This window comes from Cryptomeria japonica, chromosome 5 (assembly GCF_030272615.1).
Source record: "Cryptomeria japonica chromosome 5, Sugi_1.0, whole genome shotgun sequence".
NCBI lineage: Eukaryota > Viridiplantae > Streptophyta > Pinopsida > Cupressales > Cupressaceae > Cryptomeria > Cryptomeria japonica.
Window position 1 is genome coordinate 13,306,611 of NC_081409.1, and position 22,470 is coordinate 13,329,080.

General features: G+C 38.0%; 1 protein-coding gene across 1 annotated transcript; it reads left to right on the forward strand.

Moving 5' to 3' along the window:
• The first annotated feature begins 606 nt into the window (after positions 1 to 606).
• LOC131077985 (uncharacterized) lies at positions 607 to 21,184 on the forward strand. Its single transcript, XM_058015595.2, has 4 exons — positions 607 to 1,083; positions 1,716 to 1,970; positions 2,172 to 2,331; positions 20,851 to 21,184. Exons 1-4 carry the CDS (start codon positions 715 to 717, stop codon positions 21,027 to 21,029), a joined length of 963 nt encoding a protein of 320 aa, XP_057871578.2. The 5' UTR covers positions 607 to 714; the 3' UTR covers positions 21,030 to 21,184.
• The last annotated feature ends 1,286 nt before the right edge of the window (positions 21,185 to 22,470 follow it).

A 22,470-nucleotide genomic window follows, 5' to 3' on the forward strand; every position in this document is an offset into this window, starting at 1 on the left:
TAAAGCTTACAATTTCCTTTGTTCATGCTCAACAAACTTACAAATAAAGAGTAGAAGGAAGAGGGTGTTTTAATTGGTTGGGAGCTTATTGTTGTCAATTCCTTCCCCACCGTTGTATCAAATAAATTAGATGATCATGATCCTCTTCTATTGATGTTGCTCTTGTTAATAGTAACTTTATATGATCATTGATGTTTGCGTTTAATCATATGTAAACTATTTTTCATCTTTTATTTTAAACTTAATTTAACATGAATTATAAAAATGTACCTTTTACCATACACTTTATTTAAATAAGTATCTATTTAATTTTTTAAAATTAATAAAAATTCTATTATAAAAAAAATAAATATTTTTTTAAAAAATGACCCCAAAATAATGAACATTAAACTTTACCGTTCCTAATGACTTCCACAAAATAGATTTTCCTTGCCACTCTTTAAATTAAACCTGCAGCCCAATTTTTAAAGAACCCCAAAAAACTAGTGAAGAAGTAAAACATATACTTTTCGTGAACATATTCGATGCCTTGAGAATTTGGCCAAAACCTTTGCGTCAAAAGTCAAACATAATACTTTTCGTAGAACATAATCAATCCCTTGAGAATTTGCCAAAACCTTCATCAAAATAAAGATGATTTGATTAACTATTCTATCCAAAATATCTGAACACCTATGAAAGTGCTTGTACTGTTGTTGGGATGTGGTGTAACTCATGGCAAACACGGCGCTCCTGCAAGCATCCCCAAAAGCTCTGATGGGTGTTCAGAAATCTCCGTGTATCAGTCCTTCGAGAGACACCTATCAGTTTCCTCACTTTTCCAGCTTCCTTACAAACCAAATTTCCATAAATTCTGTTAAGAGAAGCTTCAATAACAGTATAAAAATCAATTCTAAATGCTGCACGAAGTCCTTCAATGGAGAATTTGTGCAAGCTGAGAAGACCCACATGGAGAAAAATGTAATGCAGAAGCAGGGGGACTCTGAAGGACCAGTAAACAATCAGAATGATGCTGTGCATTGGTCGACGACAGCAGCTTTTTCCGGTGTGGTGGCATTGGTGCCATTTCTGGTTGATCCAGAGGTCAGTAATGTAGTTTTCAATCCCATATTTGATTTTTTGGAAAATTTCCATAATGTATACTGGATGTTCAAAGTAGATTTTGTAGTACTGCAATGTAATTTAAGGATGGCTGAACTTGAGCTGAGTTGAGGAGACAAGATTACTTTTAAAGTCCTTTAGGTCAAAATGTTCAATTTTCTTTTTGAAGCCTTAGCAAATTCACATCAGTGGCCATCATGAATGTGTCAATCATATACCTTCTACTAAGCACCCGGAATATCCTGGAGGGCATTCTGTCGTACTAGAAATTTGTGGCTTTGAGTTATATTCTATAGTTTGATTAGAATTGGATCTTCCAAATAAAAGGGATTGTTTAGTTTGGTTGCAGTGTCTATGAAATGCTATAAACATCAGGAATTTATAGAGGTTTCAAGGATCATTTTTCAAGATCTTGGGGATATTTGGCTTGACTTCAAACTCTTATCGGAAATTAATATGAGATTTTAGCTTATTTAAAAACAAAAAGTTATGATATTTAAGTTAGTTTGCAGAATCCTCAAAATTCTTGTTTTTCATAAAAAATAGGAAGCAATACAACCTAATACTTTTATATCAGTGCATTTAGGTGGATAACATAATATGCATGGTTGCAGAAAGCTCTTGCGGCAAGTGGAGAGTTTGGATTATTGGAGGGTCGTTCTGCAGCTTTGATCCACCCCATTGCAATGGGTTCTTTGTTTGTTTATACTTTGTGGGCTGGCTATCTTGGATGGCAATGGCGAAGAGTCCGAACTATTCAGGATGAAATCAATGAGTTGAAGAAGCAAGTGAAGCCCCTGCCCAAGGAAGAAAGCGATGCACCTGCTCCCCCTTCACCCATACAGACAAAGATCCAGCAGCTCACTGAGGTTATTTGAGTGTTGAATATTGAAATTTTTTTCCCCCGAAAATAATTTTTATGGCATTGTTTATTTATGGGATATTTATAAATGTGTGAGACTGTGAGTAGATGTGTATGCCTTTCGGTCACATTCTTAGATGAATCGTAACCAAATTGGCAGTTTTCTTAGCAAAGAGTTGAGTCCTAATTTGCCTCAATCAATTTGTAGGAGAGGAAACAACTGCTCAAGGGCTCATTCAGAGATAGACATTTTAATGCTGGCTCAATTCTGCTGGGATTTGGAGTTCTGGAGGCAGTAGGTGGAGGTATCAACACATGGATGCGATCTGGAAAGCTTTTCCCAGGACCTCACTTATTTGCAGGAGCAGGTATATTTGTTTTTGTGACATGAAGACAGCATGTTAAATTCCACTATGAAGTGAATTTTTCTACTCTTTAAGCTCTCTTACATCTTGATGATGGATTATAGAGTGTGATTCGAAATGTTGATGAGAAAAAAAACATACGATCAAATCCAGAAACAAAAGCGAGAAATTTTAGATGTGTTGAACAATACTTTATTTATTAGTGTTTTGTGGCTGACTCGATACAAGGATATCACCATTAGAGAGCAAGGCAAGAATGAATAGGAAAGAAAGGCTTTATGCATCCACACTGAATGGGATACACCACTTCTACAATCAAATAATATAAACAATCTGTTAGTGATCAAAATTTTCAGTCTCATATCCTTAATGATAAGCCTCTTCTTGAGTGTCAGGTGTGTCAAACGAAGGGCAGAACCTCCAACCTTATGATCAGGAAGGGTAACATTGGATGGATTATTTAGGTGGTAAAAGCTTCCTTCACTTTTCACTTTTCTGAACCAAGAAGAGAGGGAGAGGGTTCCACTTTTACAAAGACTGAACACCTACCTTGACAAGCCATACCCATTACATAGTGCACCCCTATTTTGGTTGTCACTTTGTGCCTTTATGCTAGTTTGGCGAATTCAAGGTTAAACACTTAATTGAGCAGATGGACTGCCACACTAACTATTTGAAATGCCTTTCAAGATAGCCCCTAGTGCTGTTTCATGCATTTAAACGTGGCTGTGAGCAGAACTTCTAAAACACAAACTAAAAAATGTTTAAATTAAATTGTTTTGAATGTGTTGAGATGGTGGGGAGATGGAGCTAGTGGCAGACTGATTCTTATATCCAGTTGGAAAACAGAGTTATTGAATTCATACACAGACATGTAACATATACAATCAACACCTTAATGAAGATTTTAGATTTCACAAAAGACCATGAATAATGCACAAGTAAGCTAGGCTCTACACATATGTTAAAAAAGACAACAAATATTTGCAAAATATTAGATAAGTCTACTTAGTAATCTTTGAACATACTCATACATTCCTTTTATTGCTTTGAAAGATACTCCACAAAAGTTCTATGAAATTTTTTTAGTCTTTTGGCTGGCTAACTAATCAGTAGCACATCCAGAAATGCATGCCATGCACATGGAAACACTTGGTCAAGGTTGATTCTACCTTTAATCACTCACTCTTCGAAGATTGCAAATAGTGACTATAAATTTGAGATGAACCTAGATCCTTACAATATCATGTTGTCATACATAGAGTTGGAATTTGAAAACATGTAGGTTCTATGGTGCAGGAGCACCTAATGCAAAATTGGGTCAATAATGTAAATAGGGGTTTAATAGTATGTTTTTAGTTTATTTCATGTAATAAAGTCATATTATGACAATTTTTGGTGAGTTTGTGTCATGTAGAGTCATTTTTGATCAAATATGTAAAATTTGTTAAAATGTTGTAAAAGTTGCTTAGCTTAAGCAACTTTACAACTTTTGGAAGTTGAAGAGTCATGAGTTGTAAATAGGTAGTTGAGCGGTTGGAAGGTGGAAAAACAGTTGGGAAACATTGTAAATGGTTTATATAGGCCTTGTGTGGTCGAAAGAGGGTTAGAGCAGTATGTGGTGGTGAAGAATTTAATGTAAAAACTCAATTTTATTGTATTTCCTGTCATTTCCTGCTGTTTCTCAGTATTGTATGGTCTGGTGCAGCCATAAAAAATGAAATGTTATTGATTGAATGTGAAATTAATTTGAATCTAATTTCTGGCAAAGTTGGTTTCATTTGATTTGGTTAAGTTTTGTGCAAGATATTGCAATTTTGGTGAGTGCAGGTCTGAACCCTGCCTAGTGTTCCCAGTCTTCGGAAAAATGCCATAACTCCCTTTTTAACCATTGGATCTTCATAAAAATTTCAGAGAAAGTCTGTAACTATCTTATCTACAACCTCACGGGAGCAATTTTGTTTATTATGTTTTTTGCAAAAGTTATGGATGACTGTTTTCCTGTCTCAGATTGAAAAAACAAACCTAGTTGGACCTAATTGTAGAAGTACAGTCATGATTTGAGAGGTTTGGTCCAAAACAACCCTACCTAATTCTTGGATATGTTTTAAAGAAGCCAAATGGGTACTCAAATATGTTATTACAGTTAGGATATCAGGTCTTATTCGAAAGCTATCATTGACAGTCCTAAATTGAAGGGCTACTAGATTCTAGGCCTAGTTGTGTGGACAAGATACATGTTGAGATAACCTGAAGCTTTGGAGGGTGTTGATGGTTAATTTATATTATAATTGGTTGATTTATAATGTTTCCAATGTCAAGTCCAACGTGGTGAAGTACTGAACGAAAATTGGTGTTTGTGGTCATTGAAGCATAATGCCATTATGAAGGAACCTTAACTTGTAGAGGATAAGAATGGAATGTTGGTTGTGAACTTGAACCCCAGCTGTGCATCATTCTACTAAGCCAATTTCTTTTTCTACTAGATTCCTTAGTTTCTCCTTTTTTTCATCCTCCTTGAAGGCCTTTTTGGGTGCTTAATACCCTAGAGGAGGGCATGGAAAACTACATTCAATTTGCAAGTTCTTTGATTGGTACCTTGTAGAGGACATCCATATCCCTTGGGGGTCATTTTCCTTCAATCATTCTAAAAACTGTGACTTGAAAGTACTTGTGAAGCATAGGGGAATGTTCTTCCTTGCCCTGTGAATGCCCTATGCATTTAAGTTTGTTGGGCCTATCAGAATCACTAGGATCAACTGATTTTATTGCAACAAGGCAAAGTATTTCTACACTGAAGAATAGTAAACCTGTGTAACAAATACAACTCATGGGAAACAACATTCAAATAGACTAATAAACAAATATCCTAAAAACACTATTAAACAATAACACACCATAACAATCTAACTCATACGCGGTAGAAAATGATGGAATATCCAACATTCCCCCCCTTATTACATCATTGTTTTAAAGTACCAATAAGAAAATCTTGAAAACTTTCAAACTTCACATATGCAAGAGGCTTGGTGAAGATATCAGCACGTTGTTCCTGAGTTGAGTAGAATTGGAGCTGAATATTGTTTTGTTGAACATGTTCTCGTATGAAGTGACAGTCAAGTTCAATATGTTTGGTTCGTTCATGAAACAGTGGATTACGAACAAGCTTGAGAACACTTTGATTGTCACAATAGAGGACTGTAAGTTGGTTTTTTGGTACCCCCAATCCTTTTAATATGCGATGTAGCCAAACTGTTTTTCAAACTGCTACACTTGCTATACGATATTTTGCCTCGGTTGAGGAACGAGCAACTGTGGCTTGCTTCTTACTTCCCCAAGAAATAGGTCCTAAACCTAGGAAGAAAACAAATCCAGATGTGGATTTCCTATCATCAACTGAACCTGCATAGTCTGCATCTATGTACCCTGTCAGTAAGAATTGATCACTCCTTTTATATTCCAAACCATGATTCATTATGCCTTGGATATACCTTAGTACCTGTTTTGTTGCTTTCCAGTGACACATTATTGGTTCCTACATGAATCTTGATATATAGTTAACGACAAAACTAATATATGGTCTGGTGTAAGTCAAGTAAATCAAACCCCCAATCATTTGTCAATAGAGAGTTGCATTCACCCAAAGAGATGTATTTGATGTAGATAACTGCAATCCCGATTCCACAGGTGTAGACATTGGTTTGGAGTCCATCATTTTAAATTTCTCAAGCAGTGTCTTAGCATATTTTCTTTGTGATGCAAAGATATGGTAATTAGTTTGCCATACCTCTAAGCCAAGATAATAGTGCAGTAGCCCAAGAGCTGTCATATCAAATGCCTTCTTGAGATCATTCTTGTTTGATTCAACCATTGCTTCTGAGCTGCCTATGATAACTAAGTCATCAACATATATGTTAATTATCACAATATTTCCCCCTTGATCCTTGAGGTAGAGATTTGGATCATATGGATGTCTAGTGAAACCATGTCGTAGTAGGTGTTCATCAATTTTAATATACCAAGCTCTAGGAGCCTGCTTGAGACCATATATGGATTTAATAAGTTTGCATACCTTTACTTGTTTACCAGGTGCAATATATCCCTCTGGTTGGGTCATATAGACCTCTTCCTTAAGGTCTCCATTAAGAAATGCACTTTTTACATTCATTTGATACAATTTCCATCTAAATTGTGCAGCTAAAGCAAAAACCATTCTAATTGTTTTAAATTTTTGCTATGGGAGCAAATGTTTCCTCATAGTCTATCCCTTCTTTCTAGTCAGAACCCTTGGCTACAAGTTTAACCTTATATTTATCTATACTACCATCTGCTTTATACTTAGTTTTGAATATCCATTTACATCCAATTGCTTTCTTACCAGGTGGTAGATCAACAAGCTCCCAAGTGTTGTTTTTCATTAGAGATTGATACTCTGCATCCATAGCCTCTTTCGAAGGCTTTGATTCTAGTGCTTCTTGAACATTAGATGGCTCAAAATTTTCAACAATTGTAGTCATTAGAGCTAAGTTTACCTCATTGCGAGTCATGATGAGAGTCCGTGGACTTGAAGTCAAAGTGTCTGGGACTCCATCTAGCTTTGCATCTCGAATGGTACTAGTATACCACTTTGGTAAAGGTTTTGTGACATTGGTGTGTGTTGATTGACTATTAATGTTCCCATCATTTTTACCATCCATGTTGAATATGGGAGCACTATTTGAAGTAGACGATGATGTGGGAGGAGAACTTACATCATTCTTCTCATCAAACATTACATCTCTACTAATGTAAATCTTCTTTGCGTTGGGATCCATAAGTGGATAAGCCTTAGATTCATTACTATATCCAAGAAGAATACATTACATTGATTTTTCATCTAGCTTCTTCCTTTTTTGTTTAGGAATGTGCATATAGGTTGCGCATCCAAACACGGAGATGAGAGATAGAAGGCTTTACCCCTGTCCATGTTTCTTCTGGTGTGATGCCATCAAGGGCTTTGGTTGGTGCACAATTCAGAAGATAAACTGTTGTATATACAACTTCAGCGCAACATGCATGCTCTAGTTGAGAATCTTTCAATATACTTCGGACCATCTCCACAATTATGCGATTTCTTTGTTCAACAACTCCATTTTGTTGAGTTGTGTATGATGCAGTTGGTTGACCCCGAATTCTATTTTCTTTCAAATATGTGGAGAATTCTGTTCTGCCAAATTCTTTTTTCTTTCAAATACAATGATTCATGTCTTTCTCCACAAGAGTGCAAAACTCTTTGAAGTAGGAAAAAGCTTCTTCTTTATGCTGCAAACAATATACCCACATTTTCCTTGTGTGATCATCACCAAAAAGCTGAAAGTACTTGTATCCTTAATGAGTAGGTGGCATGAGCCCGCACAGATCGGTATGCACTAGCTGCAAGGGTTGTCTTGCACAATGCTCACTTGGAATGAAGGGCGCTCTATGTTGTTTTCCAACAATACAACTAGAACAAACAACACTCGACTTCTCAAGTGATGGAAGCCCTTTGACCATGCTTTTTTGACCGAGTTTCAACAAGTAACTAGTGCTTAAATGACCAAATCTATGATGCCAAAGCATAGCAAAATCATTGTCCTTAGCCACTAAGGCTTGATTATTAGCACTTGTATCAAGCCTAAACATTTTACCAATCTTAGTAGCACTATCAACAATCTTTTCATTTGTAGACTTATCTTTGATAAGACATATCTTTGTATCCTGATTGGTATCAAACACAATCCTAAGGTTATGATCAAGAAATTGATTAACAAAAAGAAGATTTTTGGTAAGTCCTGGCACGTACAAAACATTAGTAAGCTTACAACTACATATGCCAAACTCCAAAGAGATGTCACCAATACCTTTGATGTCATAGGTGGTATCATCTCCAATAGTGACTGTACTGTGATGAGGTTTTAATGTGAGAAACCACTTCTTCTATTTGTTGATGAGTGTTTTATGACCACACCAATACAGAATAAAAATGCCAAAGACACTTTATCCCCTCTTGAACAAAGACTCCTCATGTGCTAAGATTGCAAAAAAGTTCACTAAGGCGACTCCAAGGTTTCTATTGTGTACATGCGACTTAATGTTGGATATGAGCTCTTTTGGCCGATGTATGGTGGTAATCCAAGGGGGACTTACGCTTTTGTTTCTCTTCACTTCTCCTGATGCTATGGATGGAACTTCATCATCGGATATTGTAGGATTGTGATGCCTCTTCCTTAACGGACTTAACTGGAACTGGAAAAAAGGACAAAAGGGAAAAGGTTAAGAAGTTCAAATCTACTCCTAGGGACAATGAGGGTAATGGATCATGCTCCAATGGACGAATTCCCAGTAACCAAGTCCTGCTTTGCTTTGCTTAGCAACAACTCCACGAGAATTGGTGCAATCTTCCAGGGATTATGCAAAGAGTTTTCATATCACAATGAACACCATCATAACAAACAATGTACATTCCATGATAGAAGTTAAGCATCCATAAAAAAAGAAGTTTAGGCTAACTTTACACTGCAAATAGAAATCATCTAAGTGCAAAAAGTATGAACCATTGAAATTCATCAAACATTGTCACATTCCCCATTAACATCAATGCACTTTTAACAACTTGAGAAATCGAAGGAACACCATGCTACAAATTGAAACAAACATGAATCCACCATATCTTCAATGAAATCAAATTTTATTTCTCCAAGTCTTACAACAATGTCTTCTCCTTCTCCTACTCTACTACTCTAAGGAGCAAGAGCTCTCTATTTTTAATGAGCTATCTAATGAATTACAAATGAGAAGGCATGGGCCTTTTATAGAGATCCTTCCACGAATGAAGGACCAAGATTGATTTGCAATCAAGGGCTGAGATTACAAGATGGAACCCTAATTACGGTTTCAAAGTAAATGATCACCTTTTATGCAAAAAGAACTAGAGTAAAGAGCCAATAACCGAGTGTGAACTAAGCTTCAAACAACTCATTATCTAGAAGTAAGCATCCCTTATCTCTCTCTTTGTTGGCAAATTCAATGAATCAAGACATCACTATCTCAAGTTCATCTACAAAGACACTTGGGAATAGTCTCATGCTTGTACTCCATAACTGTTATATCCTTTTCACATTGACTGAGAGTCATCTCCCATGCTGGCTTGAGTACCCGAATCTTGTTCATGAAACTGATGAATATGAAAATGTCATCTAGGTGACTCCCTGAGAAAGAACTCATGTTCATGAAAATGTGTTCCTTGACCTTGTTCTTCAAATTATCTGTGGTCATTTCCTTGTCTCCCATTTCTTGCACAAACAATTCCTCCATTGAGGATAGGATTTCCATCTGAATTTCTTTGAGTATCCTCCTTAGTCGGGCTGATTCTTCATTTGATTTCTTGAAGGCTTCCTTTCCTAATATCACTGCATAGTACCATCTGGAGAAGTCCTATGTTTCCTTTTTCCTTGATCTCCCCTCCTTTCCACATACTTAGATTCGGGGATTCACCTTCTTGGAATGGATTGGACTCTCTTGTCGAAGATTCTTCCATTCCTGAAATCTTTCACACTTGAATTTTTTGACCTTTGATTTTGGATTTTTGGAGGAATTCTTCCTTGAATGTTTGCACTTGAACTTTGATCTTTGAAGTGAACCTTGGCGTCTAGAATTAGATTGCCTTGAAGCCTAAATGTTTGGAGTTTGAATATCCTCCTCGACATTTAGAACCAGAATTCTTCCTCCATGAATTTTCTGAGATCGGATTCCTTCTTGAACTGTATGTCATAAATTGGATCTGCTCATCTTGGATGTCCATGCCTCTTGATGTCCTGATGTTGCCTTTGGATTGGATAGATGAATCCTTGATGTTTTATCATTTTCTGACTTGTTAAGAATGCCATGTTTTATCAAAATATCTCCTTAGGAACTTCAATTTTATGTCTCCAGTCACTTTTCTTCTATGGGCGCATTTGAGATAGGTGGAAGGATTCTCCATGTTTGGGTGCTAGTTCTCTATGGTGGAGGATTCTTCTTGCTTGGGTGCACAAGAAAAGACACGGAGGTGTAGTGTCGTAAATTGTACACCCTTGCTAGGGTGGTACAATTTCACACTTAGGTTAGCACCCACCTTAGTGTGTCTTGCATCTTGCATTTCTTATTTCCCTTTAAGCATTTAATTAATTAATTTAATTAAATCTAAAGTCATATTTCATCAATTCATACATCATAAAATTGGGCCCTTTACCTTAAGTGTGCCCCCTTTTATTTTGTTCCTCCAATAAATCATTTAATCATAAACCCTAATTATGTCCCATTTCGACCTTTAAGGCTCGATTTTGCATATCAAAACACCTCGAAATCAGCTGTAACTTTGGGATTCACTCTAATATCATCATATCTAACGACCCTGAAAGTTTGGTGAAAAGTTGGTCGAACCATGTGCGTTCTCACCACGGTCCTCGTCTTTTTTCCCGAAATTTCGGGAGCACAATTCTATGATATTATAATGCTTAACCCCAAAAGATTGGCGGGAAATTCAATTCCTAGGTCGGCCTAAAGGCAGAATTAATTTCATACATAAGAGCTATCTTTCTTCATTTGAAGGGATGGATGGATCTTTTTAAGAATCTAAGAGCAGGTTTTTGGAGCATAAGGAGCCTTCTATGTAGTGAAAGAGAAGCCTATGTGGAGTCTTCAACAACATTCAACTACATTCAACAACATTCATCAAGCATTTGTCAAGCATTCATCATCAATTAGGAGCCTTGAAGACATTGAAGAATAATAGGAGATCTAGTAGCAATATCTCTCCCTTGGGGATTGGTATGATTTCATGTTATTTTCATGTCTTTGTATGAGCTTCTTTACATCAATTTGCATATTTACATTCATGCTTTAGATCATTTAGCATATTTGGTTTGAAGCATTGTTATTTACATTCACATTTACATTTAGGGTTTACTCTCATACGTAGGGTAGCTCTAGTTTCTTTCATTTTAGGATCTTGCATACACACAAGGCTCTAGCACACACATTTTCAGTACATTATCGGCTATTTGTGGAGGTGGAAATCACCAACACAGGGGTTTGACTAAGGCAAAACCCTATATAGCCACCCAAACTTTCCCTTTTTAGTTGCAGGTGTAGAAACAGGTACTCGGAGACACTTTCAGCTCAGCAAAAGGCACAGGAATCACCCAGAATCATCAGATCTGCCCTAATCTGCTTGGGACAGGGGCGTGGCACCCTGGTCTTGCCCAGGATAGTGGCATGGCGCTATGGTCCCTCTGCATTTCAGTGATTTTTAGCAGGTTGCAGCTTTAGGTCATCAGATTTGCAGTTTCTCAGTTGCAGCCTCCTGTTTGCAGAAATAGGACAGTGGCATGGCACCCTGGTCTAGGTCAGTTTTGTTCAATTTGCAGCATCAGGTACACATCCAAAATCCTCTCCCTTTCATGCTTTCAGTATCTTAGTTTTAGATCTGCAAGTTTGTGCAATTTCGAGTTCATTTATGCTTCATTCTTTATCTTCTAATCTAGTTGATCATTCAAACCCTAGTTTTCCTCATCATTTGCAACAAGAGGAATAGAAACCCTAAGAGACAATCCTTGGCTCTCTCTTTCCCACAAGAAGTAGCCAAAGTGATCTATCTCCCTAGTCTCTTTCGTATTCCCAATGTGTTGGCAAAAGTGGGATTAGGTCCTAGTCACCCGATCTCGCTTTTCCCGCCACCACAGGAGGATTCCTCCCAAACCTAGTAAAATTTCATCATTTCATGCCCTGAAAATGCTTGGGCACATTTGGGAGGAACTGGAGGATATCTTTGCCTTGGAAAAAATTTCATGACCTTTTTTGTTTCTGAGGAATTCTTGAGCACATATCAACCCTGGAGAAGGAAAAATTCCTTGTGAAGTTTTGCCATTTCCTGTTTTGTGTGTGCTTTGTCCTGAAGGAGGAATTTTCAAACACTTAGCCAAATTTTCAATTTCCATGACCTGCAGAATGCTTGGGTGCACTAGGAGGAAGAAGAAGGAATTTTCCTATACTCAAGTTTTTGCCATTACCAAGACTTGGGCACCTTTGGAGTGTCAAAGAAGGATTTTTGCCCTCGCAGAAAATTCCTCATCGGGGTGGATTTTCCACCCTTGGGGGGAGTTTTGGGCTGGAGGAGGATTTTCAATTTTCGCCAAATTCCTCCTTTGCAGAGAATTTCCACTCTTGGGTGGACTTTTGGCCTGGAGGAGAATTTTTCCTTTTCACCAAATTCCTCCTTCATTGAGAATTTCCACTCCTGGGTGGACTTTTAGCCTAGAGGAGAATTTTTCCTTCTGCACTAACTTTTGATGCTCTGCATTTCATCTTCTTTCTTCTGGACTTGAATCTAGATATCTGTTCCACTTGTAGTTAACGTTCAATTATTTCTAAAAATAGACTTTCTAAAAATAGAAAGTTTGTCCAAACGCAAAATTAGGTCAATTGGGGCCACAGTGAAACTTTCTAAAAATAGAAAGTTCTCAGAAAACGTTCAAATTTCACTGGTGGTTTCCTTGAAGGATTCTCTTTCATTTCCTCATATCAGTTCTTAGGGTTATCTTGACACTTAGCCAAATTTCCATCATTCCATTCTTCTGATTGTGCATTCTTTGTTCCATTATTGCAATCTTTTTCTTGGACGATGATATCACCCACTCAACGATGTCCTCCTCTCAGCATCCAAAGACTTGCTCCTCGTAATGTACCTGAAGAAAGACAAGGAAACATTGTGAAGTGCAAGTATCAATCGAGTTCATAGTTAGCAAAATGCAAAGTTTGAAGGATAAAGCAATAAGCATACTACATATCTCAATACATTAAAGCCCTTATTCTCGACTTGATGACAATATTAAGATGGTATCCTATCTAGGCTGTATATTCCTTAAGAGTCCATCCCTACTTAGTCACTTCATTACTTTCAAAGGCTAGAATCCAAACCAACAAGACCTTATCACTCATTCCTCAGGGTTGGGAGACGACACAGATTGCAAAAGACTTGGGTTTATTTAGCGAAAAGAGGGGGACCCCATTTGCAATGGGGCAATGTGTGAAAACGTCACAACACTATCCAGTCATGTGCTTTGTAGCACTTGAGTCCACATACCATATTGAGGTTGATTGTGAACCGTCCTCTGAAGTGTGGGTAGAAAGAATGTATTCCTCATCTAGAGAATCTTCGGCTTCAACAACATTGCTTTGTTGTTTCTGTTTGTTCTTTTGCTCCCATTGTGGTTTGCCACTTTGAAATGGCTTCTTTGGAGGTGGTTTGTTGGATGATCCTTTGTTGTTGTACCAACAATTTTCACATCATGTCCAACTCTTTCACATATTGGACACTTCTTCTAAGATTTGCATGAATTACCAGAGTTGGGAGATCCACTAGATAGTAGCATAGGCTTCTTCCCTTTATGCCGTGTGGTCATTGCATGATCATCCTGATCATGTTCCTAGCTTATAGACTCTTCTTTTTGGAAAAGATTCACCAACTTCTCAAAAGTGGGTGTTGTCTCTATGACATTTAACTTTGTCACAAATACCTTGTATTTGGATGGTAAGGCTCATAGAACAATAGGTACCGAAAATGCATCATCAATTGTTTTTCTTAATGCTTGGAGGGAAGCCCTCAACTTAGCAATCCTTTTAAGAAAGGATTTGAACCGTTCTCCATTCTTCATCTTTAGGCTGTGTAGCTGACTTTGCAAATTCAGGATCTGATTCTAATTCTTTGCCTCACATATTGTATTGAGCTTGTCCCATGCATCTTTGGTTGTGGGCGAGTCTCGGATGAAAGGCTGAACTTCATTAGACACACTGAACAAAATGATCAATTTTGCCTTTCTATCGGTTTGATCAAATTTCTTCCCCATCAACATCTGTCTTGTGTCTTGTTGTGGTTCCACCGACTACATCCCAAACTTTTTCAAACTCGAGTTGAGTTTTGAGTTTGGTCTTCCAGGCGGAATAATTATTTCCACATAGTAGTTGAGAGTCTGGAAGAAGAAATTTAGGAGAACTAGTTGCCATTTTTTGAGCTAGGTGTAGATTCTATTTTGACCAATTTTTCGTCACTAAAATCAAATATTCATAGCAGAACTAAAATTGAAAAAACTAAAAATGAATCTTCTCTTTTGTCTGCCTATCAAACTCCATCTTTAACAAACTAATTCACAAATCCTAATTCCTATATGGAACCTGTCAACCTCCATATCTTTCAAAAGCTGCAAGACAAATTAAGCTTATGCCTACTAAATATTATATGAAGGCTTCTTACACTCCTATCACCGGTGATCTTGATGCGATTCCAAAAGACCTTCCAACTAGACTTCAGTAGTGGGGGCGACATAGGAAACATGGAGATGCTCTCGACCAAGTGGGTAAGAAAACTTTGAAGTCTTTCATCATCTAACAGTTCTAACATCCTCCTTGTACTGTGATGGTGAACCCATTTATGACGCACAACAGTAGTGGAGCATCGATCCAACATGAAAGTAAACAGCAATAACCACAAGCACAAGTCAATTGTCCACACCAAGACAACAATACTCTATGGGCTGAGAAATGAAGGAGATCGATCAAGAAGCACTGCTAGATCTGAGCAAAATGGGCAATGCACTCAATGCAAAGAGGGACGTAGGCCAAACAATGTGGTCAACGACGCCTTCTAATACGAAATAGATTGCTCCAAATCTTCACTATGCTTGAATGAGTCTTCCAAGATAAATTTTCCCTCCAATGGAAGGAGCAACTTTGGGAAGAGTAGCCATTGCATTAGCAAATCGACCTATGGATCTCGTTGTTGATTCCGCTACCTTCACAGCCTTTGCACACCGAAGCGAAACAGGGTTAATTGTATCAGCAACGACTTCTGAACCATCGAGGAGTGCTGAGGGCAGAATTCAACTTATTGGCTGCAGAGCCTGTACAATTTATTCTCCCTTTCTTGCAGAGAGCTGATGAACTTGAGATGCTTGAACCTCTCGTCGCCTATTATTGTTGCTTATATACAATGGAATGAGGGCTGAAGATCCTTACAAAGGAACAAAACATAACAACCAGCACTCTGCTAGTTTCCTTGATGAAGCAACATGATCTATCCAGAGAAGGAACGTTTCACAGATCCTTAGCAATTGCTTAGCAGTGGCTAGGCCCCACAGTGGACACCAATGCAGAGTCAATGAAAATGCTTTCACATAGTCAATGCAAACTGCAATCGAAACAGGAATCTCAGGGAGCTTGTGGCCTTGAAAATGGCGGACATGGGCTACCAATGTACAACAGACCTGAATCTTGTATGTTTGCTTCCAACGCCTCTTACTACATCGTAACACATGCCTATTGATCCACCGAAATGCCACAATCTGTGCCATGTGATGATTGGTGCATTATCACTCTAATGATAAAACGACCAACTCGTTATTACTAAGGAATAGGCACATAAACGATCTTTGCTTTAATACCATATCAGAATCAATTGATTATATTGCAACAAGGCAAAGTATTTATATGTTGAAGAATGGTAACCCCATGTAACAAATACAACTCACAGGAAACAACATTCAAACAAACTAATAAACAAATATCCTAAAAACACTATTAAACAATAACAAACTATAACAATCTAACTCATACATGGTAGAAAATGATGGAATATCCAACAGGGCCCTCAAGTGCATGGATGTTTTGGTAGATGAAAGGTAATCTACTACATTTATGGTGTTCACAACGTATACGAGAAGGGGTTGTGATATTTACCCAGGCCCATTTTGCATTTTAAAACTCATTAAAATATCCATCTTTAAAATGGTCAAAGCTTTTCACTTTCTTTGAACCTTGATGGAGGTTCAATATGTTCAAGGACCTTTGACATCACCAACCTTTATTTTTTGCCTTTGCCTTTGCTTTGTCAGATCATGTAGTACATTTTGAACTTGTCAGCGAGATCAAGAAATTGTGAGCTTGCCGACACTAATCTTTGTTCAATCCATTCTCCTCTATCTTTTACATGTTGGCGCATTTGTTGGATTTTGGACATATTGGCGAGTTCAGAAACCTATGCACTCGCTGACACCACTGATTGCACACTACTTTTTCAAGAATCCGTTGGCCTTTTGAATGAACATTGAACCTCATCAAAACCTCTAAAAGCTCGAACACCACATTAGCCAATTTCATGCCCTTAGGATTGGGTGATGTCACCAAGCTAGGGAATGTGGGAGAAAGGAAGAAAATGAAATGTGGTGATTGAGGATACAAGGGAAATGGGGAACTTGGACAAATCAGAAGTAGAGCTCAAGGCATGAGAAGAAACAAGGATTAGGAACTAAACATTAAGTTGTGAGTTTCTCTTGGAGGTCTAGGCTTCGGGGAGAGGACAAATTGAAGAACAAATTGGGTGTCAAGGTTCAAGAGGAACTCAACATGAGGGATCATGAGAAGGAGAGTCTAGGTTTGGGTCTTGGGAGGGACCTTGGAATCTAGGAAGAGAAGAGTTCTCATAGGAGTTGGGAGTTTGGAAGGACTTAGGACCAAGGGGAGTGGGAACGAAGAAGCCATGGGGATTAGGTTTGGAGAGGGAGTTGGGATTGAGAGTGAAGAAGGAACAAAGACTAAGAATTGGAGTGGAGTGGGGATTAGGTCTTGGGAGGGACTAGGGATCATGGGATTGAGGAACAAGGAAGCATGAGGAGTAGGTGGACTTGGCACCATGGTTTGGTGCCAAATTTTGGGGTTCACTCAGAGAGTTTGACACCCGAGGAAGAAAGAAGGAGAACTGGGATTGTGGGTCTTAGAGTTTCAAGGAATTTCCAAGCTTTGGGACAAGGCACAAAGTGAAAAATCCGAGAGGACTTGACATGGTGGAACTCAATGCTGAAGTCCAAGGTTCCTTCGTGAGCTCGAGGCCTGATGGGGAGGAACAAAGAGTGGGGGTGAGATCAGGACTTACACGGGGAAAGGGAACTTTGGGACAAGAAGGGTGAGGATCAGAACATTGGACAAACTTGGAACCAAAGGACTTGGTTCCAAGGTCCATCCATAGGCTTGAGGCCTGACTGGGAGAAAAGAAATAGAGTGAAGGGTGCAGAGAGGTAGGGTTTTTTTAGGGAATCAGGGATTGGAGGGAAGGAGTGTTGGATACCCAGGTAAGGGTAAGCTCAATACTTTTTCAATGAAGGGAAGGAAAGCAAGGGGTTGAGGTTTTGGAGGTCAGGGAGAGTAAGAAACTAGTACCTAGGAAGGGGAACTTCAAAACTCTAGTGGAAGAAGAAGCTTAAGGGAAATGGTCAGGTTTTTGAGGTTGGGAGTGATGGGGAAATGGTACTTAGGGAGGGAAACTCCATTAGCCCAAAATGCTTACGAATTCAACACCCAACATAAAGGATTTTCTTTTTGACCAAAGACGACCACAACAAATGAAAGAACCACTTGAAATTTCTTTAATCAGTTATTAGTGGTGGGTAACTAGGGCAAGTGCACACCAAGAGACAAAACTTAGCCAATTTTGTGAATTTTGAGGCCTTGCAAATTTGGGCACCAACATAATCATCTAAACATGTTGGTGCACTCTAATAGCTCCTGTAGACTAATTTGGCCTCGGGAATGCTAAAGTCACCTCATCTCACAAAAAGTTAGAATGAAAGCAACAAGAGAGATACAACTGCTGCCAAATCCTTTGTCCTCGTGGCTTTGTGCCAGATTTATCAGCGGTTGAGCAACTACTTTGTGCTTTTATTTGCAAATCGCACCACCTGCTCCCATAAATTAAATAAGCACTATGTCAAAAGTTTAGCTCCATTGAGAATTTGCTATGTTAGAATATACTATTTAAGAATCAAAGTTTCCCCTTTTTGCTTCATTGCACTGGTGTGAAACTTTGCTCATTAATTGAGTTGTGACTTAAATCAGAGTTTGATTCTGTAACCTTTGGTCATAAAAATGCTTCTATTCTTTATTGAAGGATTATACAGCTAATCAGTGTTTTGTAGTTCAGCTAATGCAAGGAGATCACCATTAGAGAGAGACAAAAACGAATAGGAAAGAAAGACTCGATGCATCCATGCTGAATGCTATACACCACTTTTACAATCAAATAGTAGGAACAATCATTGAAACATGTTGGTACACTCTGATATGCCCTACAGACATTTGGCCTCAAGAATGTTAATTGTCATCTCATATTACAAAAAGTAAGAACAAATAAACAACAGAGCTACTGGTAAATCCTTTGTCCCCATGGGTTTGTGCCAGATCGATCAGCAATTTAATGAATACTTTGTGTTCTTGTTTGCAGTTTGTACCACCTGGTCCCATAGATTAACATTATGTCAAAATTTTGGCTTCCATTGAGAATTTTTTAATGTTTTAATAGTGTTTAAGAATCAAAGTTTTCCTTCTTGATTAACTGCATTGGTACGAACCTTTGCACATAGATTGGGTTGTGACTTAATCAGAGTTTGATTATGTAAACTTGGTCATAAAAATACTTCAGTTATATTGACTCTTGGAGTATTATACAGTCAAATGTGCATGCAAGTTGTAAATAATTAGTTCACTTCTGTCACAGAACGAAAGAGAACAGGATCTCCTTAACACTGTGGGGTTTCTGCAGTCATTTGAATCTGAACATGGGTTTCTAGACTGTTTTGGTGCGTACAACCAATAATTTGATATTGTTTGCTAATTCAACATACATTAATAATATTATTAATGTTTCAGGTTGCACTCTGCAACTCGTTAGAAGATCCTGATTTTTTTTTTTTATGATGATGGATTGTGTATTGTGTATTGTAGCTTGAAATATCAGAAATTTAATACAGTTTGAATCAGCAAATGAAATTCAAATTACTAGTTGTACTAGGAAAAATGCTTTTGAAAACTACTTGCAGAGAACATGACCTCTCAAAGGCTCATTTGGCAGTGATTACAGTGCAGAGTTTGGTCGGTATGTGAAATTAAGTGGAGCTGAAATTTTGTTCTTTCCCCTATTTAAATTAACTCATGCACTAACCAGTTCTGGACCCTTGGGAAACTTGCTTCCCCCCCCCTGCGTTTCCCTAGGCACATTGAGCTCATTTAATTGAAACTAGAATCTGGAACCAGTGTTTTCTTGCTTGAGTTATGCTGTTTGTGGATCATGTATCGTGATCTGAAATGTTGATGTTTAAAAATTCATTACCCCCAGTTTCTCCAAAAGCTCTGCAGAACAAATAAATGTTAATTAGTAACGACATTGTACCTTCATGCATTTGTAATCTCTTTTCCTGATGTTTTGTGCAAAATGACAATTGGAATTACAGTAGCCTTTGGGCTCGGTACCTGCCCTTGAAGGGAACTTAAAATGATACGGATTAAAAGGTCAAGGAGAAACCTCAAAATTGATCGTAAAAATTTCAAAATTCAGTGTGTAAATCTTCAACTATAAGCTTAGGTATGGAAAATGTATAAGCATCAAATCTCTACCTTGTATATTCTGAATAAAGGGCAAGTAAGTTCTTTTGCATATACTAAATACAATTCGTTTCTCACATACATTGCTGTTCCTAGGCCAACAAGAGATTTTAAGTTTAGAATTCCATCATAAGTCTCTTATTAGGATTAAATGATTCTTTTGTTGGAAAATGAGTCATACCTGAATCAAAGATGGAATGGTCGCCAAGAGGGCCTGTAGCTCAATGGTATAGCACCCCAGTAGCAAATGGGAGGTCCTAGATTCGACTCCTAGCTGGTCCATGAAAATTTAACATGGTATCAGAGCCTAGGTCAACAGAGCTGGGCCAAGATAGAATCCCTGATCACTTCTTGTGTGGCTCAAAGTAGGGTGTTGGAAAACGAGCCACATCTGAACTGAAGATGGACCAACCACCAAGAAGGCCAATGGCTCAGCGGTAGACTACCCCAGTAGTAAATGGGAGATCCTATGTTCGAGTCCTAACTGGTCTAAGAAAAATTAACATCTTTCAATGGTAATTTGATTTTGTTTGTATAATTTTATTCTTGCATGTACGTATAGTATAAAGAGTGGAATTCATAACTTGATACCTGTGGAATGCGGAATGAATCCTCAACCACAAGACCAAGCCGTGTAAGAGTCTTAAAGAAGTTCCCACTGTTATTGTTGATCAATTATACACACCCCACTACTAATTTGCCATGGAATTCAATGATGTAAAGACACAGATTTGTTGAGAATTGAATTCATAAAATCGAACTTTTGGATGTGGATCCTACACCAGATGACCAAACTAGTTTTTTCACTAACACTCATAAAATCCTTAGATGTTTCTTCCCACAAATGGGTAACCTACTTACAATATCACATTTCTTATCTTGAAGAAATCCATTCCAGTTCCATACCATAATAAAATGCTTACAGTTCTTAAGCAACGTGAAGATGATGTTTAGAACATAATATTCAACTTGCATGTTGCAGTGCTAATATTCTTTTTTCTTAAGACTGTTGATGCCTGAATTAGCAGCTTTTTTTGGCAGGTATTACTGTTTTGTGGGCCTTGGCTGCTGCTCTGGTTCCTGCAATGCAAAAGGGAAATGATGTTGCAAGGAGCCTCCACATAGCCTTAAACAGTGTCAATGTTGTACTTTTTATTTGGCAAATACCAACTGGCATTGAAATAGTTTTGAAGGTTTTTGAGTTTACAAAATGGCCTTGAAGATGATTGAATGCTAGTGTACATCAAAATTGATTGAACATTTATTACAACATTTATTTTCTTACAAAATGTTTCCTGAAACTTTAATAGTTTGGATTCAGTCCTAGAAACGTAGACAAAATTCGTTGTTTTATATGATTCTTTAATTTATTTTATTTTGTCTATCACAAAAGTTAGCAATTTTACATCTAATTAGATGGCAGCTAGAAAGTTTGAGCTGGTTTATCGTTGTTGCATTATTGCTTATGTTGAGATAATTTATGTTTTTTTGATTAAGGGAAAAACAGGTTTTGAGGGGACCCGAAACCCCATACAACAGGTTTTGAAGGGACCTGAAACCCTCAGATTTTACTAGGATTTGGAACCCACAATACTACGCTGCCAAAGAGTACAAACATTGAGAATCAGCAGGCCAAACACAGTTGAACTCACAAACGTCAGCCAAACATCAGCGCAACCACTATCAAATAGAGCCAGCCAAACAATCAAGAGATGGCCAATACAAAACAGGCTGGCCACACTATCAAGGCTACAACCTCAAACTATAGCTCTTAAAAGAAAAGGACGAGGGTTTAACAAACACCCTCAGCCTAACAATAGGGATATTCTCGGCTTCCTTAACCTGTGACAAAAACTTCAAGCAGCTAAAAGCTAGCTCAGACCTTAACCAAAAATAATCACAGTCTATACTAGGCCCTTGAAAATTGTCAGCATCCAGCTAGACAAGAAAGCACAAAAACATTAAGAGCTGAACAAAAACATGGGGGCTTTGAAAAGCTCCCCTAACCTTCGAAATGGGTTGTGTAATGGCTCCCAAAACCACCAGGATAAAGCCAACAACCTCAAAGCTTCTGATAGTTGCACCTCTAACAACAAAGCATCTATCCCCCTCAATAGGATAGGAACCCACCTCAATAGGGGCTGAAAAGTAGGAGACCATCAACAAAGAGAACAAAGCTTCAAACCACGAATCAAAGTCTAGCAACCAAAAGATGGAATCACAACGTATTGTTGGACAACTAGGTTTTGAGAAGGCTCCCAGAACCACATGATGAATAAGAGGCCTAAACCAGCCAACTCCAAGCAGCTAAGCATAATCAAAATCTCGACCTCTATAGGAGAAAAGGGGTAGAAACTCAACCTCAAGGAGAGAGTAGCAATCAACTAACCAACCTCTACAAACAGGTCATCACGAACCATCCACCAGCACCACCCAACCTTCACCGCAACACCCAACTCCACCTCAATAGGAGAGATGTTGTCTCCAATACCATCCATCTCCTTCGAAGAAGAAGGAAGGGCCACCACAATAATCAAACTAGAGATAATTTATGTTGTTTTAGAGAATGCTAAGAATAACCTTTTTCATGCAATGAATTATAAAAATAGAACATATGAAGATTCCTCATAATTTGCTCACACTTACGATTGCATTCATTAG

What these genes read in the sequence shown, in the direction of transcription:
- LOC131077985 (XM_058015595.2), top strand. Translation starts at nt 715, where the DNA reads ATGGCAAACACGGCGCTCCTGCAAGCATCCCCAAAAGCTCTGATGGGT. An exon ending in CATTTCTGGTTGATCCAGAG is followed by an intron (nt 1,084 to 1,715) that starts GTCAGTAATGTA and finishes GCATGGTTGCAG; the next exon opens with AAAGCTCTTGCGGCAAGTGG. An exon ending in AGATCCAGCAGCTCACTGAG is followed by an intron (nt 1,971 to 2,171) that starts GTTATTTGAGTG and finishes ATCAATTTGTAG; the next exon opens with GAGAGGAAACAACTGCTCAA.